The sequence below is a fragment of the Cydia strobilella genome, chromosome Z (genome assembly GCF_947568885.1).
Source record: "Cydia strobilella chromosome Z, ilCydStro3.1, whole genome shotgun sequence".
NCBI classification, from domain to species: Eukaryota; Metazoa; Arthropoda; class Insecta; order Lepidoptera; family Tortricidae; genus Cydia; species Cydia strobilella.
Window position 1 is genome coordinate 54963970 of NC_086068.1, and position 23695 is coordinate 54987664.

General features: G+C 37.1%; 2 protein-coding genes across 2 annotated transcripts in view; one reads left to right on the forward strand and one right to left on the reverse strand.

The window, feature by feature from the left end:
- The first annotated feature begins 1404 nt into the window (after positions 1 to 1404).
- LOC134755207 (uncharacterized) overlaps positions 1405 to 23695 on the forward strand; it is a 417347-nt gene continuing 395056 nt past the window's right edge. The window contains exons 1-2 of the mRNA XM_063691730.1: positions 1405 to 2428; positions 2461 to 3730. Of these exons, the coding sequence (XP_063547800.1) occupies positions 1542 to 2123 (582 nt within the window). The 5' untranslated portion in view covers positions 1405 to 1541 and the 3' untranslated portion in view covers positions 2124 to 2428; positions 2461 to 3730. The remainder of the gene's footprint in view (positions 2429 to 2460; positions 3731 to 23695) is intronic.
- LOC134754011 (uncharacterized) lies at positions 5221 to 22999 on the reverse strand. The gene is made up of 4 exons (XM_063690068.1): positions 22743 to 22999; positions 16530 to 16658; positions 13695 to 13799; positions 5221 to 11310 (listed from the first exon to the last, which is right to left on the reverse strand). The coding sequence occupies exons 1-4, from the start codon at positions 22833 to 22835 to the stop codon at positions 9622 to 9624; spliced, it is 2016 nt and encodes a 671-aa protein (XP_063546138.1). The 5' UTR covers positions 22836 to 22999; the 3' UTR covers positions 5221 to 9621.

Below are 23695 nucleotides of genomic sequence, written 5' to 3' on the forward strand. Positions count from 1 at the left end.
TCATACTTAGCAGAAAAGTTCGAAAATTTATGCAAAAATCTATATAGACTTGAATGCAAGTAATAATTACATAAACAATATATCGATTTCTATGTTTAGGGTCAGGTCCTATAAATTAATTTCTTCAAAATTGAACAAAACTCACCGATTAAAGGTTATCGGTTCGTGCGTATTTTATTTTCTTCTTGTATGCGATTTACAGCCCTCGATCACACAAGACATTATCACAAAGGGAACTTCAAACCATTACAAATAAAAACTCAACACGTTTTCCAACAATCTTTCAGGAATAGCAAGAATATAATTAAAATAAACCAAGATGACCGCTGAAACATCCCAAAATATTTCAACTAAAATAATACGACTATGTCAAGTTGTTACAGTTGACACCTACCTGTGAAATAACGAACTTATATTTTATTTGGCTGGATTATATTATAGAACCACATAGGACCATTTGACATTTCCCTCAGTTCATCTTATGACAATACTGAAAAAAACGAAAGAACTTGCGGATTGTTGTCTCACTCACTCATAGACAAAAAGTAATAACGTGTTGTGAATACGATATCTTTTACCAAGCTTTTATTTTTGCCCGGCTTCTTTGCTTTAGTCATTATTCTGAGACTTTTGCAACAATTCTGCCATAAAGGGTCCTCCACACTCGTGCGCGAAGCCGCAAACGCGAATGTGGAGTCGATTTCGCTGAATAGCGAACTAGACTCCACACTCGCGTTCGCGGCTTCGCGCCGTGATTCGCGCATGAGTGTGGAGGGACCTTAAGAGATTGCGATCCATACCCCATTCCTATCCCCATTCCCATTCCGTAGTAAAAAAAGGCCCGTTCCAAATTGAAAAGGACATAAAAAGAATGAAGTATTTCATCATGTCAAATTCTAAAGAAGATTTTTTGAGATACTTTTTGTGTAATAATTTACGATAAAATTGAAATTTAATTGTAGTTCTTGTTTACAAACGTACTAAAACTATAATTTAAATAAAACTAAGTTTAACATTTATTTACTCTATAGGTCCATCCACATTCATGCGCGAATCGCGGCGCGAAGCCGCGAACGCAAGTGTGGAGCCTAGTTCGCTGAATGTTCATATACTAAATAGATTTTTTTATAGTCATATCTGACATATCCGTACACAATGCTGTGTCAAAGTATGTTTTTAAAACCTTAACGTCCTTAACTGAGATTGACATGTAGTAAATGCTATACTATATAAAGGTTAATAAATATAAATTTGTAGTTGCTTTTTCGTCTTAACTGCAGGCAAAGAGTAAAGTACTGCAGGTATGTACTAAGAGTCTAAGAATGCACAGTAATGGTATTCGAACATACTGCCACTTTGACGTCATCGTGATGTTGAAGTTGAAAGGCCAATCGACTTGTCTTGATGATGAGCAATAAAACAAAATGTTTTTAGTCTTAATAAATTATAGTTTTATATGTCACTTTAAGATACCTTGTTAAATTATAGTGGTTTACAGTTATTCAAGTCCCGAAACCTACCTACCGTATCCTGTAGTCTACATGAGTGTTGATGTCGAGGAAGCAAACGAAACACAACAACTGATGCAGAATGAGGGCGAGGAAGACGAGGCGAAGATCACGCAGTCCGCGACGTCGCCCGTGACTAGCCACAAGATGTCCAGCGGCGCTGCCAGCCTCACCTCGCGGACCCCGGGGCAGGCGTTTGCGAGCACAGGGAACAGTATCAATGACTCAACAAAGGTTTCCATTGTGAACGAGAGGCGACTCCATCGGGACCTGATGCGCTCCAACTACAGTAACAGGCCCAAACACATACCCAAAGAAGCGCCAGATGTAAAACATATGGAAAAAGCACTTCTTGGTTTGTTAGATGATTTTCACTCAGGGAAACTGAGTGCTTTCAGTGCTGGCTGCAGCATGGAACAGATGATCAACATCAGAGACCAGCAGGAGCACTTGGCGCGGCTGCACTTCCGCCTCTGCGCCGACGTGGAGAAGCCAACAGAGGACAGTTTTGACAAATCTACCTCCAGATTTAAGATGACACAATTAGTCCAAAGTTTAGAACAGCTCTCAGCATCCATTGAGCACTTGCATTCAGATGGTAATTTTAGTAACTAGCAGCAATAAGTAGCTAAATTGTACTCCTACATTGCAAACAAAGTAGATTCATGTCACACTTTAAACTCGCATTTTGCACACATAATTAATGTCATTAACGGGTCTAATGCGATTAATTTTCATTATTTCATTTTTTTCATCCTTCATCTAAGTTCATCTAAGTTTACATTAATTAATTAGATTCATGTCTACTTTTTATTAAAAAATACATCTCTGATCATGGTGGTGAATTTAACATCACCCTCAATTAGGTTTACCTATCTATAGTGTAAATGTAATCAATGATGAGATGTTTGATGTACCATGTAACTGACATATGTTTTATGTTCATGGATAGCAGGTCCAACCCCAAAGACGGATTAATCGGTCACCGACCACAGAGCAACATACGTGCATGCATGTGCATAAAGTTCAATTTTTGGTTTTGAAACTTCACTGACGTTGGCGTCCGAGTGACAGCTTTTGTGTTTGACACAGCGTCGAAAAGGTTAAGTGAATGTGTTGTATTATAATATTTAGAACACCCTACTTACAGAATTGACCTAATAGGTAGTGTAAGAGACATTGTCACAAATTATTTAGTGCTGATAGGCCAAGCAATAAGAAGGTATAGAGGGAAATGCTAGGAACACAATTTTTTACTTAGCTTTGTTTGGACGAGTTAGGTTTCGGAAAAACCGAAAAATGGAACCTTCAAACCCCCCTCTCCCCCCAGCACCAGGGTTATGGCTGGGGACTTTTGATATGTTCACCTCCTAACTAGTCCAAACAAAGCTACGAAGTCAAAAATTGTGTTCCAAGCATTTCTCTCTATACCTTTCTTGGGCATTTATTTTCTGGCCTATGAGCTTAGTTAGATATTTTGCATTATGATTCTGTATTGTGATCACCAAGACTAATCAACTAGCTTTTAGAATTAGGCAAATTAGGATGATAGAAGCAGTAGATAATTAGAATTTGTATCTTGAATCGACAATAGTATATTAAGTAGGTAAAATCTCACGTTTATAATGGGGTTTCTATTGTATAATATCTATTACCATACCTGAATGGGGTTGCAAGGTCTATATACAGTACCGGCCAATAATATATCACCTAGTGTTTTTGTATGAGCTTGTATAGAGTAAACAATATAGGTTAGTTTGTAGATTGCATATTTTATTAGTCATATTATACAAATATATGATGAATATTGCAATGAAATACTGTGATTTACAATACAATACTCAGCATATTACTAAAAAACCTCTGGCAAAAAAATTAAGTTAACAATACATTTAAAAAAAAACTGGAAAAGCTATGAGACCATTTTCTCTCATAGCCCGTATAAAGGAATACTACTAGGCTACCTAAAGCAGTAAGGTGGGAGTCACTCACAAATAATAATAAAAAGTTATACCGTAAAAACATGGAGGTGATATATTATTGGCCGGTACTCTATTCATATTCAACGGGAACATTTCTTATTACTGGCGTTAATTTGTTCATTGGGGTGATTTAGATCAAACTAAAAGATACAGTGAAAACTTCTTTTTCACCACACCAGCTGGTAAAGGCTCTCTTGATTGTTCAAAAACTGATGAGAAAGTTGCATTTTATCCACATGTGTGGCAAAGTAATCAAATGCAAATTTTGAGTAGTTTCCTTATGTGTGTTTCCTTGCTGGTAGAATTGACTTTCAAATTATGATTTTGAATGATAAATATTTAATAAATTAACATTCATTTCAAATGGATTTGGTTTGATTTTGTTTCATATCTTACAGTTAGTAATTTACTTGCGTTGGTGTGGCTGTGGTGAAAATTTTTGTGTTTTGCTCGGGGGCGGAATTCTCATGCCCTCATGCCTTGAAACCCTCACAACGCTCAAGATTACACTTTTTGATTCAATTTTGGAATCTTTTGCTTGCTCGGGTATCAATGTTAGCACGAGAGGTTAAACAACAACTGCCCCTCTAAGAACAAATTAAATTATTTTCTATGAAAATATTTTAATTTGTGGTTTTTCAAGTAGACACATTACTATTTAAACTATAAACTGAAATAAACGTCATAATAATATATGAAGGAAAAAATGACCAAAGCCTCCAGTGTCCAGAGCTGGAATCGAACCAGCGTACCCCGTTTACCGGACAGGTCTGTGTCTACTTGAAAAACCACAAATTAAAAATTTTTAAAATATTTTTATGCTCGGGTATCAATGTTAGCACGAGAGGTTAAACAACAACTGCCCCTCTAAGAACAAATTAAATTATTTTCTATGAAAATATTTTAATTTGTGGTTTTTCAAGTAGACACATTACTATTTAAACTATAAACTGAAATAAACGTCATAATAATATATGAAGGAAAAAATGACCAAAGCCTCCAGTGTCCAGAGCTGGAATCGAACCAGCGTACCCCGTTTACCGGACAGGTCTGTGTCTACTTGAAAAACCACAAATTAAAACATTTTCATAGAAAATAATTTAATTTGTTCTTAGAGTATTAATGGCAGCGCCATCTCTCTTCGCTAGCCCGTAATCACCCGAGTTGATTCAGTTAGAAGGTCGAACCATATTGTTCTATCTTAGAGATGGCCAGGGGGCGCCACAAGCCTTCGGGAATTGTCATATACTTGGAAATTTCGACCCATGCCACCGTGACCGGATAGCCGAGCGGTTCAGGCACCTGTCCGGTAAACGGGGTACGCTGGTTCGATTCCAGCTCTGGAGGCTTTGGTATTTTTTTCCTTAGTATATGACATTTATTTCAACAACTGCCCCCTTGTAAAACAACTATTGTTAAATATATAATCCAAAACAACTTTTTATCCGTTTTTTTTTCAAAGTAGGTTTCAAAAGTTATTTCGGTTATCCTATAAAGGTAGTCAAACCAAGAAAAGTTTGCAGGGATTTTGACAGAATACGCAGTGTAGGTGTTATTTTAAACGTCAAACTTCTATGAAATTATGACGTAGAAATAACAATAGCACTGCGTGTGCTGTCAAAATCTGCAGACTTCTTGGTCTAACTAACCTATGCTAACGATTAACGATCTGTGAGACTTAAAATAACTTATGTTGTTTCAATGAACTATGCGTTAATAATAATCCCATTTATTATGTAGTTATGTATTCATCGTAATGTTTTTGTTCTGTAATTATAACATAAATAAAACATATCTTAGGTTTCTTAGGTACTGGTGGGTTTTCTAAAATCTTGTTCTAGTACATTAATTTAAATTAAAGCTAAGTAATCATAGTATAACAATAGGGAATATTACTTCAATGTTCTGCCACCAGAGTGCAGCACTAGGCTTTTTAGTATACTATAGAGTAACATACATACTGTACCTTTAACAGGTTTTAGACAAGTTTTCAGAGATAATAAAATAAGACATTGATGCATCACGGCTGCTTGTTGGACCTACCGGGAAACACGAATTCTAAATTTTGCTATCTGCCTCTTTATCGCTCGAATATACAAGAGTGACAGATGTTTGAGATGTTAGATAACGAAATTTCGATTTTCTTGTTTCGACCTCAGACCCCCCTATGCAGTTTCGCGTAATATTCCCTATTAATAATGGTGGGCTCTAAAATGTAGTTACGGTATTTTGCCATGTTATTGAATATGCTTTAATCTGAATTGTAATCAACTAATCATTTAATTAATAATTTCTAGAATCTGCCCAAATCGAGTTTTTTTTTTGTTCCTTTTGGTTTACTCAGTTTTTTCTTCCATTTATAAACAAACCTTGCCTTAGAACAACAGAAAATACAGTAAAAGACACACCTGAACGAAAAAATTACAGTTAATTTTGGACCAGAGTTGGGAGCTTTAGACAAAAAATTGAGAGGTTGTACGGTAATTATAAATACAGATTTGCAAGATGCGGAATATCTGATAACATATTGTTCAGCAGCTTTAAGATTGCTTAAAGCTGCTGAGCTGAGGTATTAACCTTCATTGCGTTTGTTGCGAGTCTTACTTAATTCAAATTAAACAATAACAACGTGTAATAAATATAAATATTAGTCTATAATGAAATATTTGGTTTCATTTGAATTATTAAAAAAAATATATAAAAATAACAAACGAAAATAAAGATTGATACAAAGATGAAGCATAAAGGAGATAGCGGATTTAAATTATTTATCTCTTCTAATAACAATGATAATGTAACTCCAGACAGGTTATGGGCGTTCAAAAATTTGAAACGCTTAAATCGTAATCATTTTACAGTTGCTCTTTAAGGGGCCCACTGATTATCAGTCCGTCGGACGATATCAGCCTGTCAGTTAGAACAAAAATTTGCCAGTTGCGAACAACTGACAGGCCGACATCGTCCAGTGGAATGGTAATTAACGGGCCCCTTCAGTCGCGCTCTCGCGCTCGCGTCTGGGCAAGCTATAGCTGTGCACGTGCTATTTAAGAAACTCCCGCACACTCTGTCCCGCAGACAAGCTTATAAATTCAACGAGTATAACAAAGATGAATGATATGCGAAAATAAACTACAAAAACAGAAACTCTCGTACCTACGAGTTGTATGAAATAAATATGTATTTCGATCACTACGGTTTCACTCACTATTATTTTTAGTCCCTTTTGGCGACATGTTTCGGACTCTTCGAGAGTCCTTCCTCAGGCACGAGTTTTCGCGGCGGCTCTACTCCGTGCACTGCCCGCGCCGCCCGCCTCGTCGCTCGTTGCCGCGGACACTCGTGCCCGAGGAAAGACTCCCGAAGAGTCCAAAACATGTCGCCAAAAGCGACTAAAAGTAATAGAGAGAACCCGTAGTGATCTAAATATTTTGAAATATGTCTCACGATAGTTTAATTTCGATAAATATGGAAGTATTTTTTGTGTTCTTTATGTACGAGTATAACCTGTCTATAGTTATATCATTGCTAAATAATCGATTTGTAATCGCTTTAAATGGCTTTAATTTAAAATCGTGTGTTAATAGATGGCAGTGAATTTACTGTGGCTACAAAATTTATTATGACAGTACTCCTCTACCCTATATAACCTCTTTGACATATGATAAAAATCTAAGATAAAGGGCCACTTGCACCATCCCACTGACCCGGGGTTAACCCGATAAACCTAGATTTACCATGGTTACCAGTACAAGTTTGACACTGGGTTAACGGTCTAACCAGTTGACCCCGAGTTAGTGGGATGGTGCAACTGGCCCAGAATAATTATATTGCGGTTTTTTAAACTTAAAACCTTCAAAACCATTTAAAATACTGATGCTAATTAGAATCATCCACTTGTGAACTATTATTATACAATCGTATTCGCGAGTTCCGCGAGTCCTTGTGCTCAATCTTTTATCAATTCCAAAAATAAAAGTGGAATTATCCACATTAAATTAAAACCTAAAATAATACAAACGGCAAAGGAAAATTACACCGTTCATAGATTAAATCACATATCAATTGACAATATTTAATGAAACATTAATAAGAGACCTGAGGGCCTACCGCGAACCACGTTCGATGCGTTGCCTCTCTGTCGCACTTGTAAATGCGTGCGTAAGTGTGACAAGGAGGCGACACGTCAAACGTGATTCGCGGTAGGCCCTCCAGAGTTCCGTAAACTTCCTCAATGTTGCCTACCTTGCCAAATGCTGGCTGGCTACAAAAAACTGATTTTCTACCAAAGATAATACAGCGCCATTGCTAAATTAGCTGTCAAATACGAACCGCGAATGTTTCTATTACTACAATAAAGAAAGAAGGCGACCATTATTCAAAATTAGATATACATACATTACATACATAACCATTTGTCAAAAAATGACTGTTTTAAGGCAATTAAATTCTTATAGAAATTGTGGTCAATAGTAATTTTAACGAGTACTTAATTAATTATCTTATAAAGCTCAGCTTTATACCTATATAAATTTTATATCAATATGGAGTTAGACCAAGCTAAGTTGACAGCGATTTTGATAGCACAGACAGTGAGTGTTCAATTCAATTTTCAGGTAGTATGGCTCCATCGATACTGTCGATGATTTCGCCAACGTCAAAGTGGGATCCATGTGGGATCGAATTAATATTTCTTGATTAAAACATATCGGCCATCGGCCATAGCCAGTGTACGGTAAACAATAAAATTATGGGCCTCTAGGGCTCTAGCCAGACACGGTTAGAGGTAGAAATAGCAAATGCTCTTAGAGCACGACGTTGTTCGGTGGTTGTTGTAGTTGTCTCGTAAAACCGATAGCTGGATTTTACGAGAAGCACGTGGACTACCGGCCGTTGACTCCAAAATGGTGGTTAAACACGCTTTGAGATTAATTCTCCATTCACTGCACACTACCACATTAGATTACTGTATAATAAAGCTATCGATATTACACATTAAACAATATTAATGAGCAAAACACAGGAATTAATCACGAGGCTACTATCAAGATGGCGTTCGAACCGAAAGTGAGTGTTATTCATACGTCATAATTTCATAGAAGTTTGACGTGTAAAATAACACTTGCTCAAGTCTGTGCTACCAAAATCACTGTCAACTTAGCTTGATCTAACTCTAGTACGTTTAACTAGGTAATTCAATTAAGTTAAAATGTAGCAAGAAACATAAAATTCTAATATAATAATAACTACCCCTTATTAAGGCAATGTTAGGCACGGTAAGCAATGTTGAGCAAGTTTACAGTACTATACATCTATTATCTAAACCATTTCAGTCCTCACATCCACACACCAACCTCCCACTCACCACTCCTCTACATTGTAGAAATCTCACTTCAGACCATTCTTTATTAATTATTTATTACTAACTAATCAGTACTCAACAACCATTTATTTTGGCGTTCAAAAGATACAGAAAGAGGCAATCTAACATCAACTTTAACTTTTTTGATAAGTATTCAAAACATCTAATTATTCATACTTTAGAATGTGACCCAAGGGTACGTAAATGATTCCTATGCACACATACACACATAGGATTACGTACGGTACGATTGTCAACGCAGTAGCGTGACCATTTTGAAACCTAACTGCAACGAGAAAAAGTCTACCAATGGCCATTCAGGCGCGTTACGGTTGCACTCTATCCTTGAACGACTTAATTTCAATTTCTTAGTTTGACAACCATACAGTGAATGGACACCATACTTGGCATACTTGTCGCCATGACAATTTCTTGTTTTTAAGTGTGTTGACGCTATGAGAAAAGAACATTCTTCAAAATGTTAGTGATGAATAAATAGAAAATTCTCATCTCTTACTCGACTATAAAGTTTGAAATTTAAATGATCTTAGCCTTGAGGCTACTGGACAAGAACAAGGTTCAAGGACGAGAGCTCTTAAAGTTAGGAAAAAACCAAACTTCTAGCAATTAGGTAACAGCATAAATTTAAAAGAAGTAGCTTGAGTCAGTCTTAGGTTATATACAGTACAGATATGGTCTTAATTAGGTACAACTTGTAAACTGGTAATATGCAATCACATGGAACGCTTATGACAAAGGTAAAACCTTAAAATTACAGAAATACTTGGTGGTAACCAATGCCTCTGAGTTGTTTCCGGCATGTTGGACACCTCTTGCCACGGCTCTTCAACGACTGTTTAATGCACTCCAGGCAGAAGACGTGACCACAGTTGGTAGAAGCTATGGAGCCTCCCTGTAAGTTGTCCAGGCAAATTGGGCATTCACCGAGCTGCTTCCCCGGTCGCGAGTCGGCTGAGCCATTCAAATAACCAGTGTCGGACTGCTGAACTTGGTTCACTGTAGGTGCTGCGTTTTCATTGTTAACATTTGATGCGTTTTCAATAATAGGTGCCGTGTTCTCATCATTGATTGCTAAATAATTTTCGTTATTACAAGGAACGCCCAAGTTTGTTTTCGACTTTGTCCTCTTGCTTTTCTTTTTCGTTTTCTTCCTGCTAAAAGTCTCGTTGAGGCGATTGAGGAAATGCTGCCACTCGTCCATTGCTGTTGTTGGCATAGCATTTAAGCCGTATTTTCTGGCGCGTGTGTAAGAGACGATCTGAACATCGGGGATGTTTTCTATAATCGAGTTATTTGGTTTCTCTATCCTGTCTTCGCAAACAAACTGGACATCCTCGCTCCACGCCGGGGGTATAGCGGGGCAGTTGAGTGACTTGTTTATGGGTTCTAAAACGTCTGGTACTTCAATGACTAGATCAGAATGTTTCGTCTCAGTAACGATTGCATTTTTATTACTCGCTCGAAGCACAGGGGAGGTGACTGAATTAGCAGATGGTTGCGTGGAGATGGGATTCAATATATTAGTGGTCCAGGTACTATCGACACAAATAACGTCAGTGGAAGTCGTTGCACTAAGGTCGTTCGGGGGTTTTGAAGGCTGGATTAGCTGGATGTTTTTGGGTTCGACGTCAGAGTAGTAGAGTATTTTTTCCTTTGGCATTAATTTATCAAATTGTATTTCACAGAAGTCGTCGTCTATGGCAATCGCATCATTATTATTGTTATTAATATCTTCATTCATTTCTAGCAGGATACTATATAAAGGTGAGGATAAATCTTTTCGTTCTTTCTCCTTTTTAACATTATCTGTGTCCAATATAACCTCAGGTAATTCCTCGTCTTCGTCACTTTCAAAATTATAACAGTTCAAGCTTTCACTAAAATGTTTATCATTTTTCATAATCGTCTCATTGTCAGTGGAGGTGCTGGGCAGGGGGCTGAACGAGCGCTTCATGTATTCGACGGGTTGTTCCTTGGGCGTTCTGCCGACTAGTCTATCGATTTTTTCGTATAATTTTAGCCGTTCAGCGATCTCATTGGTTTGCCGATTAAATGTGGATTTGGAGAGGGTGGACCTGCCGTAGGGGCCTCGGCGAGCTTTTTTCTCTGGGGTGCACTGTTCGTCTTCGTCACAGTTGGTGCTGCTGGTGATGCCATATTTGTCTCCTGTGAAGACATTAAGACCCTTAGGCGAAGGGACTCGAGGCCTCTTATTGCAGTTGACAATGTAGGGCAGACCTTTCTTTGGCCTCCTCATGGGCCGGACGTGCGGCGGAGGCGGCGGCCCGTTGGGGAACAGGGCCCGTATGGAGGTCCTGATTCGCTTCTGTGTCGCGGGGGATAATATCTCGTCCACAGAAATTATCAAGTTATCGGGCGTAATCGGCCGGAAGTTGGGAGCGTTCGCTCGCTGTTGACAGTTTTCTTTCATGGACGAATCCTGAAAAGATGTTGCTTTTTAATTTAGCTTTATCTAGACAACCGATATTCGATCTCTTGTTCGCTAATATGTTTGCCGTCATATTTAACTGTCAGCAGCTAAAGTACTTAAAGTGGCGACTTGAAAAAGATCTATACTTTATTACTTATTATTTACTAATACAAGACAATGACAACCTGTGAACATATATTGAGCACCGCTGACTACAGTAGCGGCAAAAAATCTATCATATTCCTATTTTCTTGAACACATTCATTCGAAAATCCGTGTAATTAGACTTTATATCATATAAACAATGATTGTATCATCATCACGATTATATATATATTCTCACGTCCCACTACACGTGGCAGCATAGGCAGCCAACGTTAGCACGATGCGGATTGGGGACTTCACACAAACACCTATTAATTTATGTTAAATATTGAATTTCTTGAACTAAAACCATGTACGCGTATATTGAATTTATAATACATCCCGACGTTTCGAACCCTTTACAGCGTTCGTGGTCAACGGATAACTCCAAAATACAATATACGCGATATGATCCGTTTTCATAGTTTTATATCATGAGTAACTATCGCGGTAACCGAAGACAATATTATTGAATTTCTTATTTGAAAACACTCATAAGCGAATCTTAGCAACAATAAAACCTAGCTGGATCGCTTTTTCACCCTCGTTTAGCCTCTGGTTTAAAAATTAAATCGAATCATTACTTTACAATTTAATACCCACCGGGCTACCGCGAAAACTCGGGTAAACTAATTATTTTAAAAATGTCCCCTAATTTGACCGAATTGTTCTTTTGATACGCCCCTATATTGTAAATTTCATGGAAATCGCGAGCAACTTTTGAGAAATTACCAAAATAAATATGCAAATGTATCTGACAAAATATGATAGATTATTTTCCGCTACTGTATACATAAATTAAACGATACTATGTTAGTATAGGGTATTTGACTACTAGTCAAATCAGTTTCTGTTTTCGAACTGTCAAAACGATGTTGCTACTATGGAATTTATGTGAAACTCTAGCATGTGACGTCACAATCAAATTACCTACTCTTTATAGTTTAATTAAAGGCTTGGCCAAACACAAGACACGACGCAGCGCCGCGGTCGCGCGGCGCGACCGCCGCCCATGCTAACAGGTTAGCGACGTCAAACAGACTGCGTCCCGCCGGAATTGCGCCACGCTTTGCGTCCATGCGGCGCGGACGCGGCGGCCCGCGGCGCCGCGCTGGATCACATCAGTCGGACGATAGGCAGCGCTCTGAGCGCTCGGTGCGTGGTGCGAGCGTAGCAATATATTAATTACTAGCTTTTGCTCGCGACTTCGTCTGCGTGGACTTGGTAACCGCAGCTAAAGTAAAACTATCGCCTGGATAAAGTCTAATAGCAATCATTCAATTTGAGCATATGCTTAATTTTTTACACAAATTATCAGGCATTTCATTAATTATCTCAATTCCACCCCGCTTTTGATCCTCAAAAGGGATGATTTTCGGGATAAAAACTATCCTATGTCCTTCTCCGGGACTCAAACTATCTCTATGCCAAATTTCAACTAAATCGGTTCAGCGTGAAGAGGTAACACACAGAAAGACAGACTTTCGCATTTATAATATTAGTATGGATTTTATGATTGTGATTATGGATTATCTATGGCGTCGGAAGGAATGAGAAACACTTCGCGCGCGCATGCTGTATCGGGTGCGAGTTGAGAGCGCGACGCCGGCGCGATCCGCGCGCGACCTGTTTGAACAGGCATCCCGCGGCGCGGACGCGGACTTGCGTCATGCCGTGTGTTTGGCCAAGCCTTTATGCGGGTTTTAAAATATATATGGTGTCTAAAAAATAACTGCTGTCTATGTTTCTCTATTAATTTTCTGGTGCTTTATTTAATGCATGGTGTAAAGTAATTTATTTTAAATACAGTCAAATACCCTATTGCGCGTAGTACTTTTACGTATAAAGTGGATGCGGCAGTATACATTCAATGTATGTCTCCAACTGTATTATATCTTATTATGTATTTTTATGTAACTACCATTAGGTAATCGCACTTTATGCGCATGCATGCTTTATTTCTAGTTTAGTGTTAATTTCGTGTAAGATAAAATGTAGATTTTTGACGATGCAAAAGCGATCCAACAGACCCTACTTGAATAAATTGATTTTTATCTTTTATCTTTATCTTTATTAAATATATATTAAAACTCACGTTTTGTCCACCAACAAGTGCTCCTGTTGAAGCTGCTCGTTATGGCCAAATTTTTAGTCATCTACTTTATCAGTCAGCACAAGCGAGGGTTGATCCTACGATTTTTGACCACCACGCACATATTATGTAAGGTTAAAATTGTATCATAACTTACCCATGCCAGGTTTAACGGCGAGTCCCGCGTTATGCTGTGTGTGTTAAATGGGTTGCTTCCGGGTTGCGCATAGCCGGCTGCGCCTCGGTAGCCCAATAACCAGTCCTGAACATTTTTAGGGCAATAAATAAATATTAGTTATAGGACATTTTTACACAAATTGACTAAGCCCCATGGTAAGCTCAATGACTTGTGTTGTGGGTACTCAGATAACGATAGATACAGTGTTTAAATCTAATACGAGCAATAAATGAAACCAGATATAGAATTTATCCGTCTAATCATTAATTACAGACGGGTTTCACGCCATCGTGCGCAAAAGAACTGCCTCGCTAGTCAGTAGGATGCGGGGCAGCTCTAACAGCATCCTAAAAGTTTTTATAGAAAAGCCTGATTCGCCCATGCACAAACACATTAATAACTTAATGATCATGGGTAGTCAATTGTGTAAATTTTAATTTAATTGATTTTATTTATTTATTTGTGAATTCTATTTTAATTGATTTTAATAATTTATTGCGAATTTTGATTGTATTAATTTAATTTATTGTAAAAAAAATCCATTCATTTAATTTATTGTAAATTTTTAAATTAATTTAATTTAATTAGTATTTAAAATATTAACAATAGATTTTAAGTCACCATGTACCTAACCCCAATGGATCCTAGTTATCTAAATAAATAAATTATAAATTAAAAAATTAAAAAAAATAATTAAGGTGTATTTTTTTTTTTTCAATTTACCGAGCAGCAATGTACTGCAAACATAGACATAGTATAGTAGTTATAGACATGAAACCGAGCGACCAGGGGTAAGAGAAAGACATATTCATGTATTGACAGGTTAATGTATGGCAGCATAATCCTTTTTCTCTTTCACTCTTATAAATTTCGGTATTTCGCCATCGCCTCCTACCTATGCTGCCATAACCCGACCATGAAAAAAAAACCCGGTTGGTGATAAGGACAAAGCATGGCACTATTTTCTCTTTCCTCTTATAGGAATCGCAATAAGACTATCTTTCACTATCAAAGAGTGTCAGGCCCTTGACTGCAAACATTAAGAAACATAAGATGACATGACATTACGAGATACGAGCTTTTTATAGTAACTGCCAACAAGCGTAGACAGTTACTTCATAGAGTAACTTTAGTTTGTCTGAGCTGTACTGTCATAGTAAATTTTGTAACCCCAGTAAATTCACTGCCATCTGTCGAAACACTTTGAAACTAAAAATAAATATTTATAAAAATACGATAAAATGTATTTAAATATGGATAAATGATTTTTTTATTTGCATTAATTATTTTTATATGATTTTGACCCATGTTCTTTCACTGGTATGCGTTAAAATTATAAATAACAAACGAAACAGTCAACGCCCTCTATACGAGTGTAGGCCAAAACTAGTGGCGCCATCTGATCGAGAATCAAATTTTCGTGATTTTCGAGGCACGTTTTTTCCTTAGACTGTATCCATCTATTACGGAGTTATATCTATCTTTGGTTACTTTAAAAAGCTTGTATCCCATAACTTGTGTGGTGTATTACATTGCGGGCCGAATTATTTTGTATGGTTTAAATTTTCATTGTATTTTTAAGCAAAATCTATCTCAATATATTTCTTAGGTCCTATGCTAACCACCGTTTAAACGTTCGCCCGTATAAAATTTACACAATGTTTAATATAGTTTAGTTTATTTATTTCATAATGATAAATTACAATATAAATTATTCTTACACTAACCTATATGAATTTATATTATGATGGTCAATAATTTGTATTGCAAACATATTTATAAAATGTCAACAATGATAATCAAAACCAATACAAATTATGAAAACTAACAATTTATAAGTTAAAAAAGTTTTGGAAAATTACCGTCAAATTAAAACTAAATAAATAATGGAATACATATCAAACAAAAAAGGTATCTCGTAATGATCCTCATACTAAAACTAAGAGCAGTAATAATAACAGTTCAGAACTAATGTCAAATAAAATCCATTTTACATAAACTAAAATAAATAAAATAAAAAAATATTGCCACACCTTAGGAAAAAATCTACAATTTGTGAAAGGATAGCTTAAAAATACAATATAAACTAAACTTAAATATCAACTTAACATAATAACTATAACTACAATTATTTCAATTTTAATTCCATGTATTCGTCTACTGAATATAAAGGGTCATTCAATAAAAAGTTCCTCAGTCGTTCAAATGCTTCGTCAGATATTTCGGATCTAAATTGAGCGGGTAGACATTCGTAATAAGTTGGGCCCATTACTCGCGGATTCTGAAAGTGCCATGCGACATGCGACGCCGACGCGGCAGCGGCACTGTTCGCAGTCTTCCCATCGATCTGATTTGTTTGCCCATGACTTCGACAGTATACAAATACTTGAATACACAGAAAACATCCATGACTCAGGAACAAATCTGTGTCATCACACAAATAAATGCCCTTACCGGGATTCCAACCCGGGACAATCGGCTTCACAGGCAGGGTACCTACCCACTACCCACTAGGCCAGACCGGTCGGCAATGTCAAAAAGATTCGTTTTCCAGTGAGTAACCTTTCTCAAGAATCAGTCATCTAAATCTATGAAAGACAATTCTAAATTCGCTGTATTTTTTAACTATGGTATCTGAAGCTACATAAACTAATTCCAGACATAGATATACCATATCCTATTGTAAGTACAAAGTTTCAGAGCAAACTAGCTACTCGTTTTAAAATGAGAGCGTAACTACGTTAGTATGTGTTATGTGTTAGAAAGGGGAAAGTTTTAATGTTTCATGAATTATCACTAACATTGAACACTTACGAAATCTAAGTCATTCTGGTCCAACGAATTTTCTTGTGGTTTGTTAGCCATTGCGGATGACTCTTCAACGACTCCATCTGCCTCATTTATAGTAGGAGCATCTTCCTGGCACTCGATAGTTGATGTATTCTGAAAAAAAAAAACTAGGTAAGTAATAAAATCTAACTATAGCCGGTCAAACAATTTTTTCATTATTGGATGATTACCCTTCGCGCCTACATTTTTTTTTTAATTTGCCGCCTTTTTTTTTACTGACGGAAATGGCTTGAGAAACTATAACATTGGTGATCCCGTTTCAACAATTAGCGCAGGCACAAATTTTTACGCGAGTAACTTCCATCGTATCTTGGAAGATCTTGGATGGATCCAAGAAAAATATAAAACTATACATATAGCAGAAGCTGGAATTCAAACCCGCCAGGTTTAGAAAGCTTGACAGCTGGGCCATCTTTGTAATGGTGGCAATAAGAATTTCATTTATACACCCATTTGACATGATGACCTAGTATCACAGGGTCATATCAAAATAATCCCACCAAACATATTTTCCATGTAAAGTGTCGCCATGACTTACAAGCTCGTATAGCTTTTAGTTATCAAATCACATGGTACAGTCAGCAGCAGAAGTTGCTAAGCGGGCGAAGTGTTCAAAATTAACTTGACGCGCTCTTATTCTCTTAACAATAAAGTCGCGTCAAGATCATTTTGAATACCTCGCCCGCTTAGTAACTTCTGCTGCTGACTGTACACTGTAAGTCTTAGCTTATGTTTATAAACGTTAATAATATAAACCCTATATCTTGGATCTTGGACAAATAGTACGTACGGCTTGGCAGAGTCGCTGCTGTCACATAGATACTTCCGTGGAGGACTTGGAATACAAAGTAGAAGTTAAGCACAGGCCTAACATATAACAAGCCTGACTACATAGTGTCCTAAAAATTTGTACTCTCTAGCGTTATCCCAGCCGAAACTACGAGTTCAAAATGTCGACGTGACGCGTCGAGTAAAGGTAGGCAGTGCCCTTTGTCTTGTCTTGGAGTGGGCACGGCCATGCCCCCAGATCTTAATGGCATTATTCATAAATGTTCGTCAAATATAACAAGCCGTTGATAGTTGTTTGTCGCTATCCGTCATATTGACATTTTCGTTAGTTTGTAAGAGCAAAGTTAGATATATAGGTAACTCCGTAATAGATGGATACAGTCTAAGGAAAAAACGTGCCTCGAAAATCAAGAAAATTTGATTCTCGTTCAGAGGGCGCTACTAGCTTTGGCCTACTGTCGTATAGATGGCGTTGACGGTTTCGTTTGTAATTTAACAATTTTAACGCATATCAGTGAAAGAACATGGGTCAAAATCATAAAAATAATTAATGCAAATAAAAAAAGTCATTTATCCATATTTAAATAAATTTTATCGTATTTTTATAAATCTTCATTTTTAGTTTTAAAGTTTGTCAACAGATGGCAGTGAATTTACTGGGGTTACAAAATTTACTATGCCAGTACCGCTCTAGTATAAGTTACTCTATGGTAAGAGGTTGCTAAGTTATATGAATAAGGGTAAATATTACCAGGTATACAAATTCATAATCATAATATCGTAATATCGTTTATTGCATTCGAGAGAGTTTCCTTCTCCGACTCCAGCACTTCAGTTGTTGGCACTTGCAATGTTTCAGTCGGGGCAGCCGGTGCTGGTGGCACCTCTAGTGTTTTAACCTGGATCAAGGGGCACTCTTGTGGTTTACTGGTTGATAACTCTTACATATCCGATGAAAATTGTCCACTGATGTAAACTAGTCTATTCCAGAGACCGTTTTGTGTGTGTTTTGACAGTGGAGTGGCGTGGCGGCTGCTGACTATGAGATGCGGTAGTGCACAAAAGAAACCGGCCAATTGCGAGTCGGACTCGCGCACGAAGGGCTCCGTACCATTACGCAAAAAACGGCAAAAAAATCACGTTTGTTGTATGGGAGCCCCACTTAAATATTTATTTTATTCTGTTTTTAGTATTTAAATAAAAAGTCATTTATTGTCGCAGTAAGTATACAAAAAAAAACAGTAAAAAAAAGTATTTGTTGTTATAGCGGCAACAGAAATGCATCATCTGTCAGAATGTCATCTGTCTAGCTATCACGGTTGATGAGATACAGCCTGGTGACAGACGGACAGACAGACAGACAGCGGAGCTCAGACTGTGACGTACAGAAAGTGACGTCCTCAGAACATGACCTAACTCGAAAGTGACCTCTTAAGCATGTGTCATACCCCGCCTAAACCTAGCTATAGTTATAAAGTTACCTCTAGCGTTTTGTTAAAACAAACGTTTTGTTTTCAGTTCCAAGATATGGTTGATCAGAGATAGCGCTACAAGGCACTAATGATTTGCTTTTATACATCTTAACCGATGAAATATTGTTTATTGCTTTAATTCCGTTACGCATAAGTAAAAAAACCCGTAATTGCCCATTAAAGACTGCCACATAGAACTACCGCTCAGTACGGAGCGTCGCGCAGTACTTTAGAATTACTTCATGAATCTTCAAAACCAATCGAGATGCCATTATAATTTTTTTTATAGGACATTAGTACACCATAAGCTACATTACTGTGTAAAAATAAAAAATAGAAAAAAATGCGAAGTTGGAAAAAAAAAGATATTTAATACTAACTTCCGGTTTGTTAATTGTAAAAAAATATAAAAAAAACTTTTTTTATAAATTTTCAAGGAAATCAACTAATATTCTCAAATAATCACTATTTAGTTATTATTAAATCCATTGAAAGAATTGCAATAATAATTTTAAAAAAATCCTTTCCTCAAATTTTGTAGTTTTTTTAAATGCGTATAAATTTTTAACGAAGTAATATATTAAAAAAGTAATGATGCCAAATTTTTTAGTTCACATATAGGTCCAATTAATCCAACTATGAACAAAATCCAGAACCTGTCAACTTTTTTGCTGCCCGCTTGACGTGAAATGCCCCTTGTTTTAAATTAAAATTCAAATATAATTAACAAAAGTTATGGCATTGTAATTTTATACATATTCTGTCTTATCGAGGGAAAGTGATGGTTCTGTTTCAGTATAAATACATTTATATTTGTCCATCTGTTTGCCTCTACCTGTAGGGTGCAGGGACCGGCCCGCTATCCCTTATCGGGGTTTTATAAGGGTATTGCATAAGGCTTAACTCACCATACCCTTTGCCAGACGAAACCCTTTGTTTTGGTTTTAAAAACCCTTATATAAAGCTACCACATTTGAGTAATCGGTAGCCCAAATACCCTTACAAAACCCTTATCATCCGCTCACCAACACCTTGCATATTGCTTATAAGGGTTAGCCTTATAAAGGGCTTCCCTTTTAGCATATAAGCGTGCTAATTTGTCGTCTACCTTGTTCATAAAGCACACATTACTTCGAATCCGAGTGATCGCCGGCGGCGACGGCGGCGTTCTTTGACTAGGCACGTATTTTCTTTCCTTTTCATACACTACCGTAGATATATACTAATCCTGTCTCTTTCACGCAAAGGGAAACCTTTATAAAAAGCGCTTAAAGATAAGGGTAACCCTTATTAAGAGCTAGCCTTATTTTTGGTTAGCTTTTCAGTAAGGGTTAGTCAAAGGTAAGGGTATGAATGGGCTTGCAGTTCAAAAGGGAAAGTCTTTCAATGTGTTAGCCGTGTTTAAGTGTCGCCCATTGAAAGGGTTTTATCGAGGAAAGGGTTGTCCGGTCCCTGGTAGGGTGCACCTCTCAACCGCTTTTTGAGAAATTTGGTGAGCAGGTTCGATATTTTTAGAATCCATATAAGCTAATGTTGCACTAGGGAATGTAAACTGATGTTTAATTGTATGAAAAATTGGCCAATAACCGGTTATTAACCTGAAGTCCATACAAATAAAAACCGGTTTACATTCCCTACTTTGCACCAACTTGAACATAACAAAGTGAGGAAGTCTCATTATAAATGCCATATTTTCATAGAAATTTGACATTATTGATGACATTCCCTTGCTTTGTCATTGCAAATGCAATGCAGTTAGTTTGGTCCAACTCTATTCTGTTGCCAATTCGGTCTTTGGAAAATTTTAAAATGCAGATCACTGAGCCACTAGTTTTAATAATACAATGGCAGAGCTTTATCAAATACAGTTCTGCATCTGTTTTCATTGCACCGAGGAAAGATGTTATGTAGATTTAGTTCGGCAATGCATGGTATGGAGACTATGGAGCAACAATTGTCAACAGAAAAAATATGTACTGCTACTTGCAATATCCTGCAATCCATGTCCTGATCGGCCTCCATGAGGCATAAATATTTCAAGCAGGTAGATAAATAAACACCACATGCACTAAAATAACAAAATCTTATATTTAGACTAAAACAACATGACATGATGTTCTTTGTTTCAGTCTAAATATAAGATTTTGCATAAATTTATACCTTGAATAATTCAAAAATTGCCAAACAATTTTGAGAGTAGCACTATACCTAGTCGGCTCATAAGTTCTGTCACTGGCCTTTAAAATTTAAATTTGGAACTCCTAAAACAAAAACCGTTCTGCATTTGAATTTCGAATCTTTATTAAATATTTGAGTAGTATAATTTTGCAATTTTCTGTTTTCTTGGAACATGGAGTGGACGCTTAAAGATAGCCGTACCGCAATAATTGCACTATATTGTTGTGGTCACTCGCCGACTAAAATTTTTAAGCTACTTGAAAATTTAAAATTCTCTCTAAGATTTGTGTATCGTACCATAGAAAGATACAGTGAGGTCTCTAGTTTAAATGACAAGAAAAGAAGCGGTCGTCCGCGTACAGCTAGGACTCCAGCGGTTGTACAAGCAATTAGGGCACGCATTGCCAGAAATCCCGCTAGGAAACAAAAAGTTATGGCCCTCCAGATGGGTTTGAGCAAAAACACGGTGAAAAGAGTGCTTAATCAAGACCTGAGACTTCGTGCTTATAAACGAAAAACTGGCCATCTTCTCAATGGTCGGCTTAAAGCTTTAAGGCCTTAAAGATCTAAAGCTTTATTGAAGAAGTACGCTAAAAATAAGCACCGTTATATACTGTTTTCGGACGAGAAAATTTTTGACATAGAAGAAAACTGTAATAAACAAAATGATAGAGTGTACGCTCGCAATAGTAAAGAAGCGTCTTATAGCATTCCCCGTATTCAAACAGGTCATCACCCTTCATCTGTGATGGTTTGGCTGGGAGTTTCTTATGCGGGCGTCACTAGTATGCATTTTTGTGAGAAAGGAGTAAAAACTAGTGCCAAAGTGTACCAAGACACGGTGTTGACTAATATTGTGAAACCACTATCCCATACGATGTTTCTAAACCAGCATTGGGTTTTCCAGCAGGACTCTGCTCCAGCCCATAAGGCAAAGTCTACACAAGCCTGGCTCGCCTCCAATAAAATCGACTTTATACGGCATGAAGATTGGCCCTCCTCTAGCCCAGATCTTAATCCTTTAGACTATAAAATATGGCAGTATTTAGAGGAAAAGGTGTGCTCAAAACCTCATGCAAATCTAGACTCGCTGAAAAAATCTCTTGCTACGGCAGTGGCCAATATCGACATGAAAGTGGTGCGTGAATCCATTGACGACTGGCCACGAAGACTTCAAGCCTGTGTAGATAATTATGGCGGTCATTTTGAATAAATGTTATACATTTAGATTCTCTAGTTTATAAGCTTTCAAACGCTGTACAAATTATACGGAATAAACTTAAACTTTTGATTTTATTTAATACTATGTATATGACAGAACTTATGAGCCGACTAGGTAAATATGATAAAGAATGATTATGTTGCTACATGCAAAAAATAAAGATAGTAAGGGATGTTTATGTACATGTACAGTCGCCATCAGATATATCGGAGCGACCAAGGTGGTCACAAATATCTGAACACGCTTCTATTGTCAAGGCGTTAAGTGCGTGTTCAGATATTTTTGAGCGCCTCGACCGTTCCGATATATCTGATGGCGACTGTACTAATACTTAAAAAAATGGGGCATTTTCTAAGAAAAGGGACCTTATTGTCGATGGCGATTACGCCGCACAGCGTCGCGCGGCATTGTATTAATATCGGAACATCGTTTATAATGGCGTAAGCGCCATCGACAATAAGGTCCCTTTTTATAGAAAATACCACAAATTAATTTTTAGATAAATTTATACAATACCTCTGCCAGCGAGCTTTTAGCTGTTCTCGGGCTATTTTCTGTTTGCTGCTGTCTCAGACTGTAAGTGCGCCGTGATATTTTCGTTCGCGCCATGGTTTGGCCAACAAAAATGTTTTGTTTGAGGAGCGGCACCCAAAGGTTGGTGCCGGATTTATTAACTAAAACAACTACATTAAAAAATAATTGGCTACTGGATGTACGAAGTAACTTATTTTACTATTTGAGCGAATTTGTAAATAAATAAAGTCTTATTTTATCGCGACAACGTAGCACAGAAGCGACAGAATCACAGATAAGGTAAACTAAACACATTTTTTTTTTCGTATTTATGGTTTCTACAATCGATTATTAATCGATTTTTTTTAATGAAATCAATTTAATTAAAATCATAATCTACATCCGTGATTAAAATATAATCATATATAATATAGGAAGAGCATAATACAATACAATAGGTATTAATAATATATAACGTAACATAACAGTAAGTACCTAGACTTGGCTCACGAGATAACCGCCATGTGGGAATTGTGTGGAATTGTGGGATGTTGATTTGACGATCATTGTCCCGATAGTCGTTTCAGCGAACGGTCTCATAGCGAAGAGTCTTGACCAGGTCGACTCTCGCTAGGTGGTTGGATCAAGGGTCAGATTTGGTCAGATGCAGAAGGCGGTGATCTTGGACACGGCGCGGATAGTCCGCCGGTTCCTCTCTCTGCGGCCCTGACCACCTAGCCTGACCCCGCTACTGGCGGCACACTAGATTACGTTTTTTTAATATGTTTATAAGTATTTTGTGTTGTTTTTGTATTTTATTTTTATAAAATAACCTAACTTAAGTTTAAGGATAAATAAACTGTAAGTAAAGAAATAACATAATAATTAAAACTTCAAATCTACCTATAAATATGTCGGTTGGTCGGAATCGTGGGCGTATCATACTATCGGCAGCA